Source organism: Carcharhinus amblyrhynchos, chromosome 14 (genome assembly GCF_965287045.1).
Source record: "Carcharhinus amblyrhynchos chromosome 14, sCarAmb.v2.hapA, whole genome shotgun sequence".
NCBI classification, from domain to species: Eukaryota; Metazoa; Chordata; class Chondrichthyes; order Carcharhiniformes; family Carcharhinidae; genus Carcharhinus; species Carcharhinus amblyrhynchos.
In genome coordinates, this window is record NC_137337.1 from 55,995,718 (window position 1) to 56,016,188 (window position 20,471).

Below are 20,471 nucleotides of genomic sequence, written 5' to 3' on the forward strand. Positions count from 1 at the left end.
ACATTGTCTGTTGCGTATGATTCAGTAATATGCCCATATCTGGCTTTTGCTTGACTAGTCCGTGAATCTCCCACTTTCTTAATTTTGGTACAAGCCCTACCCCAGTAAGGATGATTTTGCAGGGTTGACAGGTCTAAGTTAGCTATTGTTGTCACATGTAGGCCAGATCAGGTAAGGTCAAATAGACATTAGTGAATCAGGTGGTTTTTATTAAGCTTTTAATTCTAGATTTTTATGGAATTCAAATTCCACCACCTGCCATGGTGAGATTTGAACACTCAGAATTACTGGACAATACCACTGTACCACCACCTCTGCAGGAATCATACCTGATGTTTGAATAAGATTGCCCCCCATTCTTTTAAACTCTGAAGGATATAGGCTCACGTGCTCAACCTTTTCTTGTAAGACAGCCCCTCTATCTTAGGAATCAGCTGAGTGAATCCTCCCTGAACTGCTTCCAATTTAATAATCCTTTCTTGAGTAAGGAGACAAAATTTTATATTGCACTCGAGGAAGAGTCTCACCAATGTATTGAATAGATGTAGTGAGACTTACCTGTGTTTATACTTGTTGCGGTAATCTTTTATGTGTGACCTTATCAAATGCCTTTTGGAAATTGAAATACCACTGCATCTACTGGTTTCCCTTTATATGCCATATAAAGGATCATTACATCCTCAAAGAATTCAAATAAATTAATTTTGTTAATTTGTCAAACATGATTTACCTGTCAAACTATCATGTTGATTTTGCCTGAGTGTACTATGATTTTCTGAATGTTCTGCTACTATCCATTTCATATTGGATTCTAACAATTTACCAACGACAGATTGGCCTACAGTTTCCTCCTTTCTATCTCCCTTCTCTCTTGAATAATGGTGTTTCATTTGTGGCTTTCCAATCCACTATAATCTTTATCCAATATAGGAAATTTTAGAAAATTACAACCAACACATGCACTGCCTCTGCAGTTATTTTGTTTAAGATCTTGGGTGCAGGCCATCATAGCCAGATGCACCATCTGACAGTGACACTTTGTGGCCATAATAAAGTTCTGGTCAAAAATCCTTTCTCAATTCTTGCCAATAAAAATGGATTAATTAACCACTTTTTCATTTGTGGGTCTTTCTAATTTCCTGACATAGTTACAGTGAAACTTTTGAAGTTAGATTAAAAATGCGCTAGTTGTCACATAGAGCCAAATAAGGATATTGATTAAAGGGAGGGTAAAATAATGGCAAGCATGGTTTAAGAGATATGTAACACATTTTGTGAAAATGTTTTCCTCTTCAGTTGGAAGAACATTTTTCTAGACATAGATCTTTAATGGAATTTCTGGATTGTCCTGAATCAGGCCATTGAATATGAAAGCAATGAAATCATGGCATCCTAAAATCCCTAGCGTGCAGAAGAGTCACTGTCATACCCAAAACCTTGCCCATTAGCGGAACTGTTTACTGTAAATTAAAATCCATAAAAAATAGAAGGATGACCTGACAGCATTCCTGTTCTCTCAATTAGAGAATTCACGATTGAATTTAGTGCATCGCTAACACAGATTGTCAACAAATGATATCACCTTGGCAAGTTCCCATGCAGTGGAAACATGTCACTTATAAAAGTAAATGTGCAATGGAGCAAAGGAGAAAGACACACTATTCCACAAGTGAATAGGGACGGCATAGTAACAAGTGGTTAGCACTGCTGCTTCACAGCACTGTCTGTGTGGAGTTTGCACATTCTCCTTGTGTCTGTGTGGGTTTCCTCCGAGTTCTCTGGTTTCCTCCCTCAGTCCAAAGATGTGCAGGTTAGGTCGATTGGCCATACTAAAATTGTTCCTTAATGTCCTGAGATGTGTAGGTTAGAGGGATTAGAGGGTAAATATGTAGAGAGATGGGGGAAGGACCTGGGTGGGATTGTGGTGGGAGCAGACTCAATGCGCTGAATGGTCTATTTCTGCATTGTAGGGTTTCTGTGATCTTTCTGTGATCTTCTAAGAGGCCGTTCCGTGTATCGATTTGCACTAACTCTCTTCTGACAGTGTACCTTACCCAGGCCCACACCTCTGCCCTATGCCTGTAAACCCACACATTTACTATGGCTAATCCCATCTAACCTATACATCTTGAGACACTAAGGAGCACTTTATTATGTCCAATCCAGGTAACAAGCACATTTTTGGACTGTAGGAAGAAACTGGAGCACTGGAATATAGAGAGAGCAGGAGGGAGCTGAAAAGGGGAGTTAGAAGGGCGAAAAGGGGGCATGAAATTGCTTTGGCGGATAAGATTAAGGAAAATCCAAAGGCATTTTACTCTTATATTAGGAACAAAAGGGTGGTTGGAGGGAAAATCGGTCCTCATAGGGACAAAGGAGGGGAACTGTGCATAGAGTCTGAGAGAATGGGGGAGATCGTGAATGAATACTTTGCGTCGGTATTCATGAAGGAGAGGGGCTTGGTGTCTTGTAATGTCTTGGAGGGAGTTGTAGACCAGTTGAAGGAAATATCCATTACGAGGGAGGAAGTGTTAGGGTTTTTAGGCAGCGTAAAAACAGATAAAGCTCCGGGACGTGATGGCATTTATCCCAGGCTGCTTAGGGAGGTGAGAGATGAAATTGCTGGGCCTCTGACACAAATCTTTGTCTCTTCTTTGGACACAGGTGAGGTCCCAGAGGACTGGAGGATAACTAATGTGGTACCGCTGTTTAAAAAGGGCAGTAGGGATAATCCTGGTAATTGTAGGCTGGTGAGTTTGACATCAGTGGTAGGGAAGTTGTTGGAAAAAATTCTTAGGGATAGGATGTATAAGCATTTGGAGCGTTGCGATCTGATTAGGGATACGCAGCATGGCTTTGTTCAGGGGAGGTCTTGCCTTATGAATCTGGTAGAATCTTTTGAGGAGGTGACAAAAATGGTTGACGAAGGACGAGCCGTTGATGTCAGTAAGGCGTTTGGCAAAGTCCCTGGTAGGCTGGTAGAAAAGGTTAAGGCTCATGGGATACAGGGACAGGTATCTAGATGGATAGAAAACTGGCTAGGCAACAGGAGACAGAGAGTAGTAGTGGAAGGGTCCTTTTCAAGCTGGAGGTCTGTCACCAGTAGTGTGCCGCAGGGCTCAGTACTGGGACCTCTTCTATTCGTAATATATATAAATGACTTGGAAGAGGGCGTACGTGGTGTGATCAGCAAGTTTGCAGATGACACCAAGATGGCAGGATTGGCGGATAGCGAGGATGAGTGTCAGGTGACACAGCAGGATATAGATAGGCTGGTATATTGGGCAGATAAATGGCAGATGGAATTTAATCCTGATAAATGCGAGGTGATGCATTTTGGAAGGAATAATGTAGGGAGGAGTTACATGATAAAGGGTAGACCTATTAAGAGTATAGAAACGCAGAGGGACCTGGGAGTGCAAGTGCACAAGTCTCTGAAGGTGGCAAGTCAGGTGGAGAAGGTTGCAAAGAAAGCTTACGGTATGCTAGCCTTTATAGGAAGGGGTATAGAGCATAAGAGCTGACGTCTAATGCTACAGTTGTACAGAACGTTGGTTAGACCACATTTGGAGTACTGCGTCCAGTTCTGGTCACCTTACTACCGGAAGGACGTGGAGACCCTGGAGAGAGTGCAGAGGAGGTTTACCAGGATGCTGCCTGGTATGGAAGGACTGGGTTATGAGGAAAGATTGGGTAAACTGGGGCTCTTTTCCTTAGAAAGATGGAGATTAAGGGGGGATCTGATAGAGGTGTATAAAATAATGAAGGGTATAGATACAGTAAACAGTGGCAGGCTTTTTCCTAGATTGGAGACAAATATCACGATGGGCCACGAGCTTAGGGTGAGGGGGGAGGAGTATAATTTGGATACTAGAGGGAGGTTTTTCACACAGAGGGTCGTGGGGGTATGGAATGCACTACCAAGTAAGGTGGTGGAGGCAGGCACGCTGGACTTGTTTAAGGTTTACTTAGGCACATGAGCGAAACAGGGATGGAGGGTTATAGGAGACGGTTTTAAGTAAGGGTCAGAGCCTCGGGACGCTCCTGGAAATCTAATGCTACATGTGTTGATGTTTTGTCTCTTTTACTCCGCAGGTGCGTCGGTCCACCTTGTTGTCTAATGAGGGGCATGCACACGGTGGGTCGTGCGTGGGCTGCTCTTGGATATTTCGAGAGTGGCCTAGTACTTCGTGTCGTTTGTGTATGCTTAAAACTGGACCAATAGATGGGCACCACAACAGCTCAGTGACTATCACTGCTAGCTGTGCAGATACATGGATTTGGGCCAGTGTCTGTGGGAGTTTGCGCATTCTCCCTGTGGTTGCGTGGGTTTCCTCCGGATGCTCCAGTTTCCTCCCACACCCCAAAGATGTGCTCTTAGGCTGATTGGTGTAACAAATTGTCCCTAAATTATTCTCCCCTGAATCAGGTTTCCAATGGGGGTACCATAAGCATAGACACGGGTCAAGGGAGGTGTAGGAAAAATACATTGTTAAGATGGCGGCGCGGGCTCGTTGGGCCGGAGGGCCTGTTTCCTGTGCTGTTTTGTTCTTTGTTCTTTGCACTCAGAGAAAACCCATGCAGACCCATGGAGAATGAGCAAACTCCACACAGACAGTCACCTAGAGCTAGAATTGAATCCAGGTCACTGGAAATATGAGGCAGCAGTGTTAACTATTGTGCCAGCAATACTGCCCTGTTGCTAACTTCAGTATTTGTTTGTGAAATGCTTTGTAACGTTTTGAGAAAATGAACAGGATTTGCAATTCAGGGGAGCCCAGTTAAATAAAGGATGTAGGAGAGCAATGACAAAGAGTACATTCAGATCCTGTGGATTACCATCAAGCATGGGAGTTTATTGTTGTAAATTAAAACTCAAAAAATGGAGCTATTTTTCACTAGATTCTAAAATTTTAAAACAAAAGGATCTAATAAAGGCTGTCAAACTCGTGCAAAATTTCAATTGGATAAATAATGGAAATTATTTTCACTGGTTGATGAGTTGTAACAATGGTCCAGCATTTTTGTACATCTTAGAGAGGAGAAAACCCTGCTGGAATGTTAAGTTTGCAAAATCTTCTCTTTAGGCTTTGAGTGAACGCTTTAGTGGAGAAATTGCAGATGACCAAATGGCTCATAGTTGCTTCTTCCCCGATGAATATTTTACTTGCTCCTCCACATGTCTCAGCTGTGGGTAAGTGATTTTTAAAAAAGTTGTGGTAAATTTAGAGGGGAGGCAGAACTGGTTTTTGACAATGCATGTAGAATTGTGGCCATGCACAGTAATGGAAGCTGAGTTTAGTTAACCTTTTAATAATCATGGGTGAACTGGGTAATCATGGGTTGGAGGCATAAATTATCAGGATTATATTGATTATTAGTCCTAAATGCTGTGTCACATTGATTTAAGAAAATATTAACTCCCTATTTAAATCAACATATTCACTACATATTAGTTATGTTAACACGTTTAAAATTCATAATGTAACTAGGTTGAGGACTAAACCCAGCAGAAGCTTCAACAATGGCGAGTTTGTAATATTACTATAACTGAAGTGATAAAAAAAAGTCCTGGGGAGCTGGAATTTCCTTTTTCGGCAGTCTGACAGCATCTGTGGAGTTTAATGTTTTAAAGCTTTGGATGACCTTTCATCCTTTGAGCTTGGGTGCAGTTGTTCAGTGAGCATGACAGAAATAAAATCAAAATTGCTGGGAAATATTCAGCAGGCCTGGCAGCATCTGAAGGGGGAAAACAGGGTTAACAGTTCAGAATTGGAGAAAATTAAAGATGTAACAGTTTTTAAGAAAGGCATGGAAAATAGGACAGAGTTTGTAGCAGGGTAGAGGGAGGGTCAAAATCCCTGTACCTCTACCAAAATTAATAGTGACATGGCCAAATGCATGTTAATTAAGGAAAGCCAGCATGGTTTTGTTAAGGGAAAATCATGTTAAACTACTTGCTGGAGTTTTTGAAGAGGTAATAGAGGGGGTTGATAAAAGCAATGATGTTGATGTGGTGTACATGGACTTCAAAAAGACATTTGATACAGTGTCACGCAGCAGACTTGTGTGAGTAAAGTTATAGCTCATAGAATAAAAGGGACAATGGCAACATGAATGTGAAATTCGCTGAGTGACATGAAACCAGGAGTAGTTAATGGATGTTTTGCAGGTTGGAGGAAGGTTTGTAGTGGCATTTCCTAGGTGGAGCATTGGGATCCTTGCTTTTCCTGATATGTATTAATGACCTGAACCTTGGTGTACAGGGCATTATTTCAAAGTCTGCAAATAGTACAAAGCTTGGAAGCATTGTGAACTATGAAAAGGTTAGTTCAGAACTTCAAAATGGCATAGACAGGTAGGTGAAATGGGCGGACAGGTGGCAGATGAAATTCATTGGAAGAGAAATGTGAGGTGATTCATTTTGGCATGAACATGGAGAGACAATGTAAAACAAAGGGTAAAACTCTAAAGGGGGTGAGGGACTTGGACATATATGTGCATAAGTCAATGAAGGAACAGGGCAGGTTGCAAGAATGGTTAAGAAGCTTACAGGCTTTATTAATTGGGGCATAGGATACAAGAGCAAGGATGTTGTGTTGAACCTCTATAATACATTAGTTCGGTCTCAGCTGGAGCATTGCATTCAGTTCTGCATTTCAAGCTTGAGGAAGGATGTTAAGTTAGTGGAAAGAATGCAGAGAAAATGCATGCAAATGATTCCAGGAATGAGGAATTTCAGTTATGAAGATGGATTGGAAATGTTATGACTGTTTACTTTGGAGAAATGAAGGCTGAGATTTGACAGAAGTATTCAAAATTGAGGCGTATAGACAGAGTAGATAGAAACTCATTCCATTTGCCAAAGAATCAAGAACGAAAGGGCACTGATTCAAAGTAGTTGGGAATGCACTGATGAGTGTGTGATAGGGGTAGGTTCAATTGAAACATTCAAAAGGAAATGACACCATTGTCTGAAAAGGCACGACATTCAGAGTTATGGGAAGAGTGGTACTAAGTTAATTGCTTTTTCAGCGATCAGTTTCAGATATGATGGATTGAATGATCTCCTGCAATGTAACAATTCTGTGATGCTGTGATTTTGAAATGCGAAGAGACATTATGAACTAAAATTCTAAAGGGGGAGCAGGAGCAAAAAGCCATGAAAGCATATGTGCACAAATTTTTGGCAGAGCCATTGAGAAAGTGGTTGAGATGTCTTATGGGATCCTGGGCTTTATACTAAAGAATTGGAGCACAAAAGCAAAAAAAAGATATGAACTACCTTTACAAAACATTGGTTCAGCCTCAACTGGAATGGTGTGTCAGATTCTTAGGATGAAGGCTGTAGTGAGAGTTCAGAAACTCATTATGGGCACGTTTCCAGGGATGAGGAACTTCAGCTATGTGGATGGATTGGAGAAGCTGCTGCTATCTTCCTTGGAGAAGAAAAAATAGAGAGGAGATTTGATAGTAATGTTCAAAATTGTGATGGGTCAAGACAGAATAGATTTAGAAAAACATTTCCATTAGCAGGAGGGTTGAGAACAAGAGGTGATTGGCAAAAAACCAAAGGCAATGTGAGAAAAAAGTTTATATGTAGTGAGTGGTTGAGTCTTGGAATGCATTGCCTGGGACTGTAGTGGAGGAAAGTTGAATCATGGTTTTGTGCAGAAAAATGGATGAGCACCAGAAGGGAAAAGAAATTACAGGGTTACAGAGATTAGGACTAGCTAAATTGTTCTTGCAGAGTATTGGCAGGATCTTGGCAGACAAAATGACAACTTTTGTGCTGAAAGCTGTATAAAGTTTGGAATGTATATTTCCTTGTCATGTTCTCAGGTACTATATTCTTAATTGACTTGAATTTCAAGATGGCACAGAGCGGCTCAGATGGTTGCTAAATCCAGGTTGCTGTTCAGACCGCCAAGAAAATGGTATTATACTTGTTTGGAAAGATTTTGCATTCTTCTGTATAGATGTTCAGTGTCTAGCTGTCAAGTGATGTCAAATAAATTAAAAATTGATACCTGCTGTTTCAGAATTAGTGCCCATTTCCTTCATTCTGATTATTCAAGTTCTATCCTGTCAATTTGGAATAATTTTAGTGTCTAGATTTGCTGATACTTTTGACGTTGTAATGTTGCCCTTTTTTAGGATTGGCTGCAAGAACAGTATGAATCATGCAAAGGATGGCATTCCTCATGAATCTGAAAGCCGCTGCAGCTACTCACACCAGTATGATAACAGAGTGTATACCTGCAAGGTGAGTGCATTTCATATATTGACGTTGATTTTACTACACTGATAATAAGAACATAAGAAATAGGAGCAGGAGTAGGCCATCTAGCCCTTCGAGCCTGCCCTGCCATTCAATAAGATCATGGCTGATCTGTCGTGGCTCAGTTCCACTTTCCCGCCCTCTCCCCATAACCCTTAATCCCCTCTCTTATCAAGAACCCATCAACCCGCTTCTTAAAAATATTTAGCGAGGCAGCCTCCACCACTTCAACGGGCAGAGAATTCCAGAGATTCACCACCCTTTGAGTGAAGAAGTTCCTCCTCAACTCCGTTCTAAACCGCCTCCCCTTTATCTTGAGGCTGTGCCCCCTAGTCCTACTGTCTTTTTTGAGCTGGAAGAGTCTCTCCACCTCTATCCTATCCATCCCATTCATCATCTTATACGTCTCAATGAGATCTTCCCTCATTCTTCTAAACTCTAACGAGTACAAGCCTAGTTTATTCAGCCTCTCCTCATAGCTCAACCCCCTCAACTCCGGTATCAGCCTAGTAAACCTCCTCTGCACTCCCTCCAAGACCAAAATATCCTTGCGCAGGTGCGGCGCCCAAAACTGCACACAGTACTCCAGCTGCAGCCTCACCAATGCCCTATACAGCTGCAGCAAGACCTCCCTACTTTTATATTCAATCTCCCTCGCTATGAAGGCCAGCATCCCATTCGCCTTCCTGACCACCTGCTGCACCTGCAAGCTGGGTTTTTGTGACCCATGCACAAGGACCCCGAGGTCCCTCTGCACCGTCACCTGCTGCAGTTTTTCGCCACGTAAGTAATAGTCCTTCCTACCATTCTTCCTACCAAAGTGGACCACCTCACACTTGCCAACATTAAATTCCATTTGCCATTTCCTGGCCCATTCGCCCAGCCTATCTAGATAGAACATAGAACATTACAGCGCAGAACAGGCCCTTCGGCCCACGATGTTGCGCCGACCAGTTTAAAAAAAAACAATGACCCACTAACCTAAACCAATCCCTTTTCGTCCATAAACCTGTCCACGGATCTCTTAAACGCCCCCAAACTAGGCGCATTTACAACTGCAGCAGGCAGGGCATTCCAATCCCTCACCACCCTCTGGGTAAAGAACCTACCCCTGACATCTGTCCTATAACTACCCCCCCTTAGTTTAAAGCCATGCCCCCTCGTGCTAGATTTTTCCATCAGAGGAAAAAGGCTATCACTATCCACCCTATCTAAACCTCTAATCATCTTATATGTTTCAATAAGATCCCCTCTTAGCCGCCTTCTTTCCAGCGAAAACAACCCCAAATCCCTCAGCCTCTCCTCATAGGATCTCCCCTCCATACCAGGCAACATCCTGGTAAACCTCCTCTGCACCCTCTCCAAAGCCTCCACATCCTTCCTGTAATGTGGGGACCAGAACTGCACACAATACTCCAAGTGCGGCCGCACCAGAGTTGTGTACAGTTGCAACATAACGCCACGACTCCTAAATTCAATCCCCCTACCAATAAACGCCAAGACACTGTATGCCTTCTTAACAACCTTATCTACTTGATTCCCAACTTTCAGGGATCTATGTACACATACACCTAGATCCCTCTGCTCCTCCACACTATTCAAAGTCTTCCCGTTAGCCCTATACTCAACACATCTGTTATTCCTACCAAAGTGAATTACCTCACATTTCTCTGCATTAAACTCCATCCGCCACCTCTCGGCCCAGCTCTGCAACCTGTCTAAGTCTTCCTGCAAACTGTGACACCCTTCCTCACTATCTACCACACCTCCGACTTTGGTGTCATCAGCAAATTTACTGATCCACCCAACTATACCCTCATCCAGATCATTAATAAAAATCACAAACAGCAGTGGCCCCAACACAGATCCCTGAGGCACACCACTTGTAACCGAACTCCATGATGAATATTTACCGTCAACCACTACCCTCTGTCTCCTATCCGCTAGCCAATTCCTAATCCAGTTCCCTAGATCACCCCCAATCCCATACATCTGCATTTTGTGCAGAAGCCTACCATGGTGAACCTTATCAAACGCCTTACTAAAATCCATATACACCACGTCCACTGCCTTACCCCCATCCACCTCTTTGGTCACTTTCTCAAAAAACTCAATAAGGTTAGTAAGGCACGACCTACCCGCCACAAAACCATGCTGACTATCTCCAATCAACTCATTACTCTCCAAATAACTATAAATCCTATCCCTAATAATTTTTTCCAAAACCTTGCCCACAACAGAAGTGAGACTCACCGGTCTATAATTCCCGGGGAAGTCTCTGTTCCCCTTCTTAAACAATGGGACAACATTCGCTAACCTCCAATCATCTGGTACTATACCAGAGGCCAACGATGACCTGAAGATCAGAGCCAGAGGCTCTGCAATCACTTCCCTTGCCTCCCAGAGAATCCTGGGGTAAATCCCATCCGGACCAGGGGACTTATCTATTTTCAGATCCTCCAGAATATCCAGCACATCCTCCTTATCAACTGTAACACTGTCAATTCTACTCCCCTGCAACCCAGTGTCCTCCTCAGCTATATGCATGTCCCCCCGCGTGAACACCGAAGAGAAATATTGGTTCAATGCTTCACCAATCTCCTCCGGTTCCACACATAACTTCCCTCTGCCGTCTATAACTGGCCCTAACCTTGCCCTAACCAACCTTCTGTTCTTGACATACCTATAGAACGCCTTAGGATTCTCCTTAACCCTATCAGCCAAAGTCTTCTCATGTCCTCTTTTAGCCCTTCTTAGCTCGCTCTTCAACTCCCTCCTAGCCAATCTAAAGCTCTCTAGTGCACTATCCGAGTGCTCACGTCTCATCCGAACATAAGCCTCCTTTTTCTTTTTAACCAACGAATCAACTTTTTTGGTGCACCACGGTTCCCTAGCCTTACCAATTCCACCTTGCCTGACAGGGACATACCTATCACAGACTCGCAGTAGCTGCTCCTTGAAAAAACTCCACATTTCGGACGTTCCCAATCCCTGTAATCTCCTAGTCCAACCTATGTTTCCTAATTCTCTCCTAATAGCCTCATAATTACCCTTCCCCCAGCTAAAACCACTGGCCCGAGGTTCATGCCTATCCCTTTCCATCACTAAGGTGAACGTAACCGAATTGTGGTCACTATCACCAAAATGCACACCAACTTCCAAATCCAACACCTGATCTGGCTCATTTCCCAGCACCAAATCCAATATAGCCTCACCTCTAGTTGGCCTATCTACATACTGAGTCAAAAAACCTTCCTGCACACTTTGCACAAAAACTGACCCCTCTAACGAGCTACAGCTATAACAATTCCAATCAATATTAGTAAAGTTAAAATCCCCCATAACAATTACCCTATTACTTTCACTCCTAACCAGGATCGTCTCCGCAATCCTTTCCTCAACCTCTCTAGAACTTTTAGGAGGTCTATAAAAGACTCCCAACAGGGTGACCTCTCCTCTCCTATTTCTAATCTCCTTCTGCAGACTCTCCACACCCTCCGCACAATTTGCCTTTCCCCCAATCTTGGTGTCATCAGCAAATTTCGACACCCTACACTCGGTTCCCTCCTCCAGATCATCTATATAAATGGTAAATAGCTGAGGCCCCAGCACCGACCCCTGGGGCACCCCACTAGTCACCAACCGCCAATCCGAATAGCACCCATTGACCCCCACTCTCTGTCTCCTATTTGACAACCAATCCTCTATCCATGCTAACACCCTACCCCCAACTCCATGTCCCCTGACCTTCTGCAATAACCTCTTGTGAGGTACCTTGTCAAACGCCTTCTGAAAATCCAGAAAGACCACATCACCGGCTCTCCTCTATCCACTGCCCTAGACACATCCTCATAGAACTCCAGTAAATTTGTCAGACACGACTTCCCTTTAATGAAACCATGTTGCGTCTGCCCTATCAAGCAATTCCCTTCAAGATGCCTCGCAATTTCCTCCTTAATGACGGATTCTAACATTTTACCTACCACAGACGTTAAACTAACCGACCTATAATTCCCCGCCTTTTGCCTGGCACCCTTCTTGAACAACGGCGTAACATTAGCCGTCCTGTAGTTCAAGTCTAGGAAGCATTTATAGAGAAGGCAATCCACAGTAACATAACTCTACAAGATTAGCATATTTCATCAATTCTGCTGGAAAAAAGATTTAAGTCTTAATGTATATTTGTATAACATGTTAGTGCAGCAGACATCTTAACTTTGATGGCAGACCTGAGGAATTCAGAAAGGTGGCTGAAAATGTATCAAGGTGATGGCTTTAAGAACAGTTATTGGAGGTGAGAAGTTGGTTAGGGCCTTTAGATTTAAGGGAGAAAGTTCCAGAGAATGGAGCATGGTGACTTAAAACTCGTTATTCATTGTTTAACACATTATTTCTAAATTGATTTGCACCTTACAGCAAAAGATTTTCTTTTAATTCCTTTTTTGAATTATTACAGAACCTATATTTTCATGGATTTGCAGTTTATGTCAGCTAGACTGTGGCAGCATTTGTTCACTTATCATCATTCTTGGTTAGTTAGGAGTTGATAGAAATTTTATAATTTGGATTTTATAATCCCTGCCTCTGGAGGACCATCCAGTATTATGAAGTCCATCATTACTTGAGTCAGTAGTGGACTTGGATTGAGCTGTTCTCAGATGATCTCTTGAGCTTGAAATAATTATTTCTCCATTAGATTGACCTTATGAGCCAGATTGCATCTTTGTGTAATGTTTTATGGCATATAAATTTATTGCTAACTTCCATTAATATTCTCCTTTTCAACTGGACACATTTAACTAGTGAGTTACTATTTAAGAACTCCCCTAACTATATTAATGGATAAAAAATGAAAATATTGTTGAAGTTGGAAACATTACTTACACTTTTATGAAAGCCCTTCACAGAAATCATAGAAACCCTCCAGTACAGAAAGAGGCCATTCGGCCCTTCGAGCCTGCACCGATCACAATGCCACCCAGGCCCTACCCCCATATCCCTACATATTTGCCCACTAATCCCTCTACCTTACACATCTCAGGACACAAAGGGCAATTTCTAGCATGGCCAATCAACCTAACCTGCACATCTTTGGACTGTGGGAGGAAACCGGAGCACCCGGAGGAAACACACGCAGACACGAGGAGAATGTGCAAACTCCACACAGACTCCCTTAAAAGTTGATAAAAATAAATAAGATTTGATGAAGTGTGTATTCCAATTTTAAAATTACATTTTACATGTTGCATTAAGTTTCAACGTACATAAGCAAGTTTTGGAATTGAGAAACACCAAATCAAAGGTGAAAGATGAAGGAAGGGCTCTGAATATAGTTTATAAGGACTTTAGTAAGACGTTTGGCAAGGGCCCACGTGGCAAATTAAAATCATGTGGGATTTGATGTGGGCTGGCTAGATGGATACAGAACTGGCTTGATCATAAAAGACAGAGTGGTGGTGGAAGGGTGTTTTTTTCAGGATGTAGCTAGTGCTGTTCCGGAGAGATCATTGCTGGGACCTCTGTTGTTGGTAGTATATATAAATGATCTAGAGGAAAATGTGGGTGGTCTGATTAGTAAGTTTAAACACAGAAACATGGAAATAGGAGGAGGCCATTTGGCCCTTTGAGCCTGTTCCACCAGTAAATGCAATGATGGCTGATCATCCAACTCAATAGCCTAATCCTGCTTTTTCCCCATAACTTTTGATCCCATTTTCCGTAAGTGCTATATCCATCCGCCTCCTGAATACATTCAATGTTTAGGCATCATCTACTTCCTGTAGTAATGAATTCCACAGGTTCACCACTCTTTGGGTAAAGAAATGTCTCCTCACCTCCATCCTAAATAGTGTATCCTGAACCCCCAGACTGTTACTCCTGGTTCTGGATTCCCCCCACCATCGGGAATATGCTCCCTGCATCTACCCTGTCTAGTCCTGTTAAAATTTTATAAGTCTCTGAGATCCCCCCCATTAGTCTGAACTCCAGTGAAAATAATCCTAGTCAATCTCTCCTCTTACATCAGTCCTGCCACCCCTGGAATCAACCCGGAAAACATTCATAGAAGTCATAAAAACCCTACAGTGCAAAAAGAGGCCATTTGGTCCATCGAGTCTGCACCGACCACAATCCCACCCAGGCCCTATCCCCACATATTTACCTGCTAATCCCTCTAACCTACACATCCTGGGACAGTAAGGGACAATTTAGCATGGCCAGTTAACCTAACCTGCACATCTTTGGACTGTGGGAGGAAACCCACACAGACACAGGAAGAATGTGCAAACTCCACACAGACAGTGACCCAAGCCAGGAATCGAACCCAGGTCCCTGGAGCTGTGAAGCAGCCGTGCTAACCACTGTGCTACCGTGCTGCCCAAAGAGCAAGAATATCCTTCCTCAGAAAAGGAGATCAAAACTGCGTACAATACTCTAGGTGTGACCTCACCAAGGCCCTGTATAATTGCGACAACACATCCCTGCTCTTCTACTTTAAACCTCTCACAGTGAAGGCCAACATTCCGTTTGCCTTCTTTATCACCTACTGCACCTGCATGCTTCAGTGACTGGTGCACAAGGCCACCCACGTCCCGCTGCACACTCCCCTCTCTGTTTACAGGCGTTCATCTGCCTCCTTGTTTTTGCTTCCAAGGTGAATAACCTCACGCTTCTCAAGTTATATTGCACCTGCCATTGATTTGTCCACTCATTCAACCTGTCCAGGATTCTGAAGGATCCCTGCATCCTTGTCACAGTTCACCCTCCCACCCAACTTGGTATCATCTGCAAACTTTGAGATGTTACATTATGTTCCCTTGTCCAAATCATGAATATATATTGTGAATTTGTGGATGACATGAAGATTGATGGATGTGCTGATAGTAGAAAGGATTGCCGTAGGATACAACAGGATGTACAAAACATGGAGTTATAGAATTCCTACAATACAGAAGGTCCAACAAATCTGCACCGACGACAATCCCATCTTGGCCCTTTCCCCGTAACCCCACATATTTACCCTGCTAATCCCTCTAACCTACGCATCCCAGGGCACTAAGGGGCAATTTAGCATGGCCGATGCACCTAACTTGCACATCTTTAGACTGCGGGAGGAAACCCATGCAGAAACAGGGAGAACGTGCAATCTCCACACAGACAGTGACCCAAGCTGGGAATTGAACCCTGGTCCCTGGAGCTGTGAGGCAGCAGTGCTACCTACTGTACCACTATGTTGCTCTATATATAGATAGATTGAAAACTTGGGCACAGAAATGGCAGATGCAGATTAATCTGGACAAATGCGAGATGGTACTCTTTGGAAGATCACATTTAGGTGTAAATTAGACAGTAAATGGCAGAGCCCTTAAGAACATAAAATCCCTACAACACAGAGTGGCATGGTGGCACAGTGGTTAACACTGCGGCCTCACAGCACCAGAGACCTAAGTTAGATTCCCGGCTTGGGTGACCATCTGTGTGGAGTTTGTGTGTTCCCCTCATGTTTGCATGGGTTTCCTCTGGATGTTCCAGTTTCCTCCCCCAGTCCAAATATGTGTGAGTTATTGGGTTGATTGGCCATGCTAAATTGTCTCTTTAGTGTCATGTGTTAATAGGGTAAATAAGTGGGATTATGGAGATAGGGCCTGGGTAGGAATGCAACTGGTGCAGACTTGATGGGCCAAATGGCCTCTTTCTGCACTGCAGAGATTCTATGAATATACTGAGGGATCTGGGTATGCAAGTCCACAGTTCCCTATAAGTGGCAACCCAGATGGCTAAACTGATAAAGAAGACATACGGCATGCTTGTCTTCAGCTGCGCATTGAGTATATGAGTTGGGAAATCATGTTGCAGCTACATAAAACGTTGATTTGGCTGCATTTGGAGTATTGCATGCAGTTCTGTTTGGCACACTACCAGAAGCATTGGAGAGAATGCGAAAAAGATTAACCAGGATATTGCCTGATTTCAAGGGCGTTGGCTATGAGGAGAGGTTAAATAAACTAGAATTCTTTTCATTAGAAAGACTGAGGCTGAAGAGAGATCTGTAAAATGTCTACAAAATTATGAGAGGCATAGACAGGGTGGAAGGGGGCACAGGTTCAAGGAGAGAGGGGGAAAGTTTAAGGGAGATGTCTGGGGGATGTTTTTCATGCCAAGAGTGGTGGGTGCCTCGAATGAGTAAGTGGTGGAAGCAGGCAGATTAGCAACATTTAAGAGGCACTTGTATGGGTACATGGATATGAAGGGAATAGAGGGATACAAACCGAATAAGGGCAGAAAGTATTTTTTGGAATTTAGTTAGGGCATCATGATTGGTACAGACTTGGAGAGCTGAAGGGCCTGTTCCTATGCTGTGCTTTCCTTTGTTCTTTGAATCTTATTTTCTGTACTGTATTTATCACCTGTTGTTCATTGTTATATTTTGAAGTTTATGAACGGAGTCCCCCTTTGCCCTCTATGTCTGTCATCACCTTATTTAAGAACCTTATTGAAAACCCATCTTTACAACAAAGCTTTCAGTTATGCAGTCATACAGTCATAGCTATTTACAACACAGATAATTCTCAGTGTGCTGACAACATCCACTTCTGCCTCACCACTACTTGGCTCAATTCCTCCATTATCACTAAATTATCAGACTGTGTATCCAACATTCAGTCTTGGATGAGCAGAAATGCCCTCCAGTTGAATATTAGGAAGACCCAGCTACTGACTCCATCCTCCTTCCTGCCGACTGAGGTTTAACCAGATGGTTTGCAACCATGGTATCATATTTATGCTTTTGTAAATTTGCCATTAGCACATCTGTTGCTAAAACCCTTTCTCATGCCTTTATCACCTTAAGCCTTGACTACTCTAAAGTATACTTCCTACATTCTATCCTCATTTTGTATACACAGGATCAATGCTGCTTATATCTATACTCACGGCAAGTCCAGTTCATTCATTACCCCTATGCTACATTGGCTCCAAGTTAAGCTTCAGTTTTAAAAATCTTATCTTTACATCGAAATCCCTCCAAGGTCTCCCACCTCTCTATCTCTATAATATGCTCTTATTCCACAACCCTATAAGATATCTGCATTGACTAATTATGATCTCTTGAACTGCCCTGGTCCCAAGCTCTAGAATTTCATCCCCAAACATCTCCACCTCTGTAATTTTTTTTAAGACGTTCCGTATGTAGGCGACACGGTGGCACAGTGGTAGCACTGCTGCCTCACAGGGACCTGGCTTCAATTCCTGGCGTGGGTCACTGTCTGTATGGAGTCTGTATGTTCTTCTCGTATCTATGTGGGTTTCCTCTAGGTGTCCTGCTTTCCTTCCACATTCCAAAAGACGTGCTGGTTAGGGTACATTGACCATGCTAAATTTTTCCTCAGTTTTACAGTAACTTCATTGCAGTGTTAATGTAAGCCTACTTGCGACTAATAAATAAACTTCACATTAAAGCTCAGGTAGCTAAGTGCCAATTTTTGCTTTGCAATACTTCTGCTTAAACAAAGGAGACTATAAAGGGATAAGGGAGGAGTTGGCTAAGGTAGATTGAGAGCAAAAACTTTATGGTGAGAAAAAGTGGAGGACTTTCAAAGTGATCTTTCACAGTGTTCAGCAAAAGTATATACCAGTGATAAGGACTGCAGAAAAAGAGATAATCAGCCATGAATATTAAGGAAATAAAGGAGGGTACCAAACTGAAAGAAAATGCATACAAAGTGGCAAAGATTAGTGGGACCCTAGAGGATTAGGAAACATAGCAAAAATTTCTACAAATACATAAAACGAAAAAGAGTGGTGAAAGTAAACATTGGTCCTTTAGAGATCGAGAAGGGGGATGTAATAACTGGAAATGAGGAAATGGCTGAGACATTGCACAGGTATTTTGTGTCGATCTTCACAGTGGAAGACACAAATAACATGCCAAAAATTGATGACAGGAAGGCTATGGTACGTGAGAACCTAGAAACCATCATTATCACAAAAGTGGTAGTGTTGGGCAAGTTAATGGGGCTAAAGTAGATGAGTCTCCTGGTCCTGATGGGATGCATCCCAGGGTACTAAAAGCGATGGCGGGAGAAATAGCAAATGCATTAGTGGTAATTTACCAAAATTCACTGGACTCTGGGGTGGTTCCTGCAGATTGGAAAATAGCAAATGTTTAAAAAACTATTTAAAAAAAGAGGTAGACGAAAGGTGGGTAACTATAGGCTGGTTAGCTTAACTTCTGTAGTAGGGAAAATGCTTGAATCTATTATCAAGGAAGAAATAGCAAGACATCTGAATATAAATTGTTCCATTGGTAAGACACAGCATGGGTTCATGAAGGGCAGGTCATGTTTGACTAATTTGGTGGAATTCTTTGAGAACATTACATGTGCAGTAGGCAATGGGGAACCTGTTGATGTGGTGTATCTGGATTTCCAGAAGGCATTTGACAAGCTGCCGCACCAAAGACTGATACATAAATAAAGGAACACAATGTTATGGGTAATGCATTAGCATGGATGGAAGATTGGTAAACTAACAGAAAGCAAAGAGTGGAGGTAAATGGGTGTTTTTCTGGTTTGCAATCAGTGACCAGTTGTGTGCCTCAGGGATCAGTGTTGGGACCACAATTGTTTACGATTTACATGGATGATTGGGAATTGGGGACCAAATGTAGTGTGTCAAAATTCGCAGATGATACTAAGATGGGTGGAAGAGCAAAGTGTGCAGAGGACAGTGAAAGTCTGCAAAGGGATATAGATAATCTAAGTGAGTGGGCGGGGTTCTGGCAGATGGAGTACAATGTTGGTAAATATGAAGTCATCCATTTTGGTAGGAATAACAGCAAAATGGATGATTATTTAAATGGTGAAAAATTGCAGCAGGCTGCTGTGCAGAGGGACCTGGATGTCCTTGTGCAAGAATCACAAGGAGTTGGTTTGCAGGTGCAGCAGGTAATTAAGGCAAATGGAATTTTGTCCTTCATTGCTAGAGGGATGGAGTTTAAAAACAGTGAGATTATGTTGCAGCTGTATAAGGTGCTAGTGAGGCCACACCTGGAGTACTGTGTATAGCTTTGGTCTCCTTATTTGAGAAAGATACACTGGCACTGGAGGGGATGCAGAGGAGATTCACTAAGTTGATTCCAGAGCTGAGAGGGTTGGCTTACGAGTAGACTGGGGCTATACTCGCTGGAATTCAGAAGACTGAGGGGAGATCTTATAGAAAGATGTAAGATTGTAAAGATATAGATAAGATAGAAGCAGGGAATTGTTTCCACTGGCAGGTGAATCTAGAACTAAGGGGCATAGCCTCAAAATAAGGGGGAGCAGATTTAGGACTGAATTGAGGAGGAACTTCTTCACACAAAAGGTTGTGAATCTATGAAATTCCCTGCCCAGTGAAGCAGTTGAGGCTACTTCATTGAATGTTTTTAAGGTAAGAATAGATAAATTTTTGAACAGTAAAGGAATTAAGTGTTATGGTGAGCGGGCGGGTAAGTGAAACCGAGTCCACAGAAAGATTGAATGGCGGAGCAGGCTCAAGGGGTCAGATGGCCTACTCCTGCTCCTAGTTTTGATGTGAAGCACTGTGGGATGTTTTACTTTGTTAAACACTCTATACAAGTTGATTTTGATCATTGTTGTTTGTCACCGCCTGGTCAATTTTCCCATTCAGCCATTGGAGCAGAAGAAGAGAAAGTGCCACATACACTTTTTATTGAACAGCCATGGTCTGATATTGTTTGAAACTGTATATAAATATTTAAATTCTGATTTTATTTCAGTCCTGTTATGAGCATGGAAAAGAAATGATTGTGGTCCCCAAAACCTCTGCTTCAACAGACTCTCCTTGGTTGGGTCTCGCCATATATGCATGGTCAGGGTGAGTCTCCAGCATCTTAATTACTTAACTTACAAATCAGGTGCGTAATCAGAGAGGCTTAATTAAAGATTAGTTTAAAAAATCTCTAGGAAAGAGTAATCATAACATGACATTTCATGTTCAGTTTGAGAATGAGAAATGTGGATCCATAATTCAAAAACAAAGGCAGTTAGAAGGGTATGAAGACAGAGTTTGTTAAAGTGGACTGGGAAAATAGGATAAAAAGTAAGATGGTGGTGAGGCAATGATAGGCGTTTAAGGAGATACTTCATAACTATTATCAAATACATATTCTATTGAGAAAGAAAGACTCTCC

The 20,471-nt window shown here is 42.6% G+C and overlaps 1 protein-coding gene across 1 annotated transcript in view; it reads left to right on the plus strand.

The window, feature by feature from the left end:
- The window catches only part of zfyve1 (zinc finger, FYVE domain containing 1), a 130,134-nt gene that overhangs the window by 44,959 nt on the left and 64,704 nt on the right, over positions 1-20,471 (plus strand). Inside the window, exons 4-6 of the mRNA XM_080202911.1 lie at positions 5,088-5,194; positions 8,158-8,266; positions 20,058-20,155. Of these exons, the coding sequence (XP_080059037.1) occupies positions 5,088-5,194; positions 8,158-8,266; positions 20,058-20,155 (314 nt within the window). The remainder of the gene's footprint in view (positions 1-5,087; positions 5,195-8,157; positions 8,267-20,057; positions 20,156-20,471) is intronic.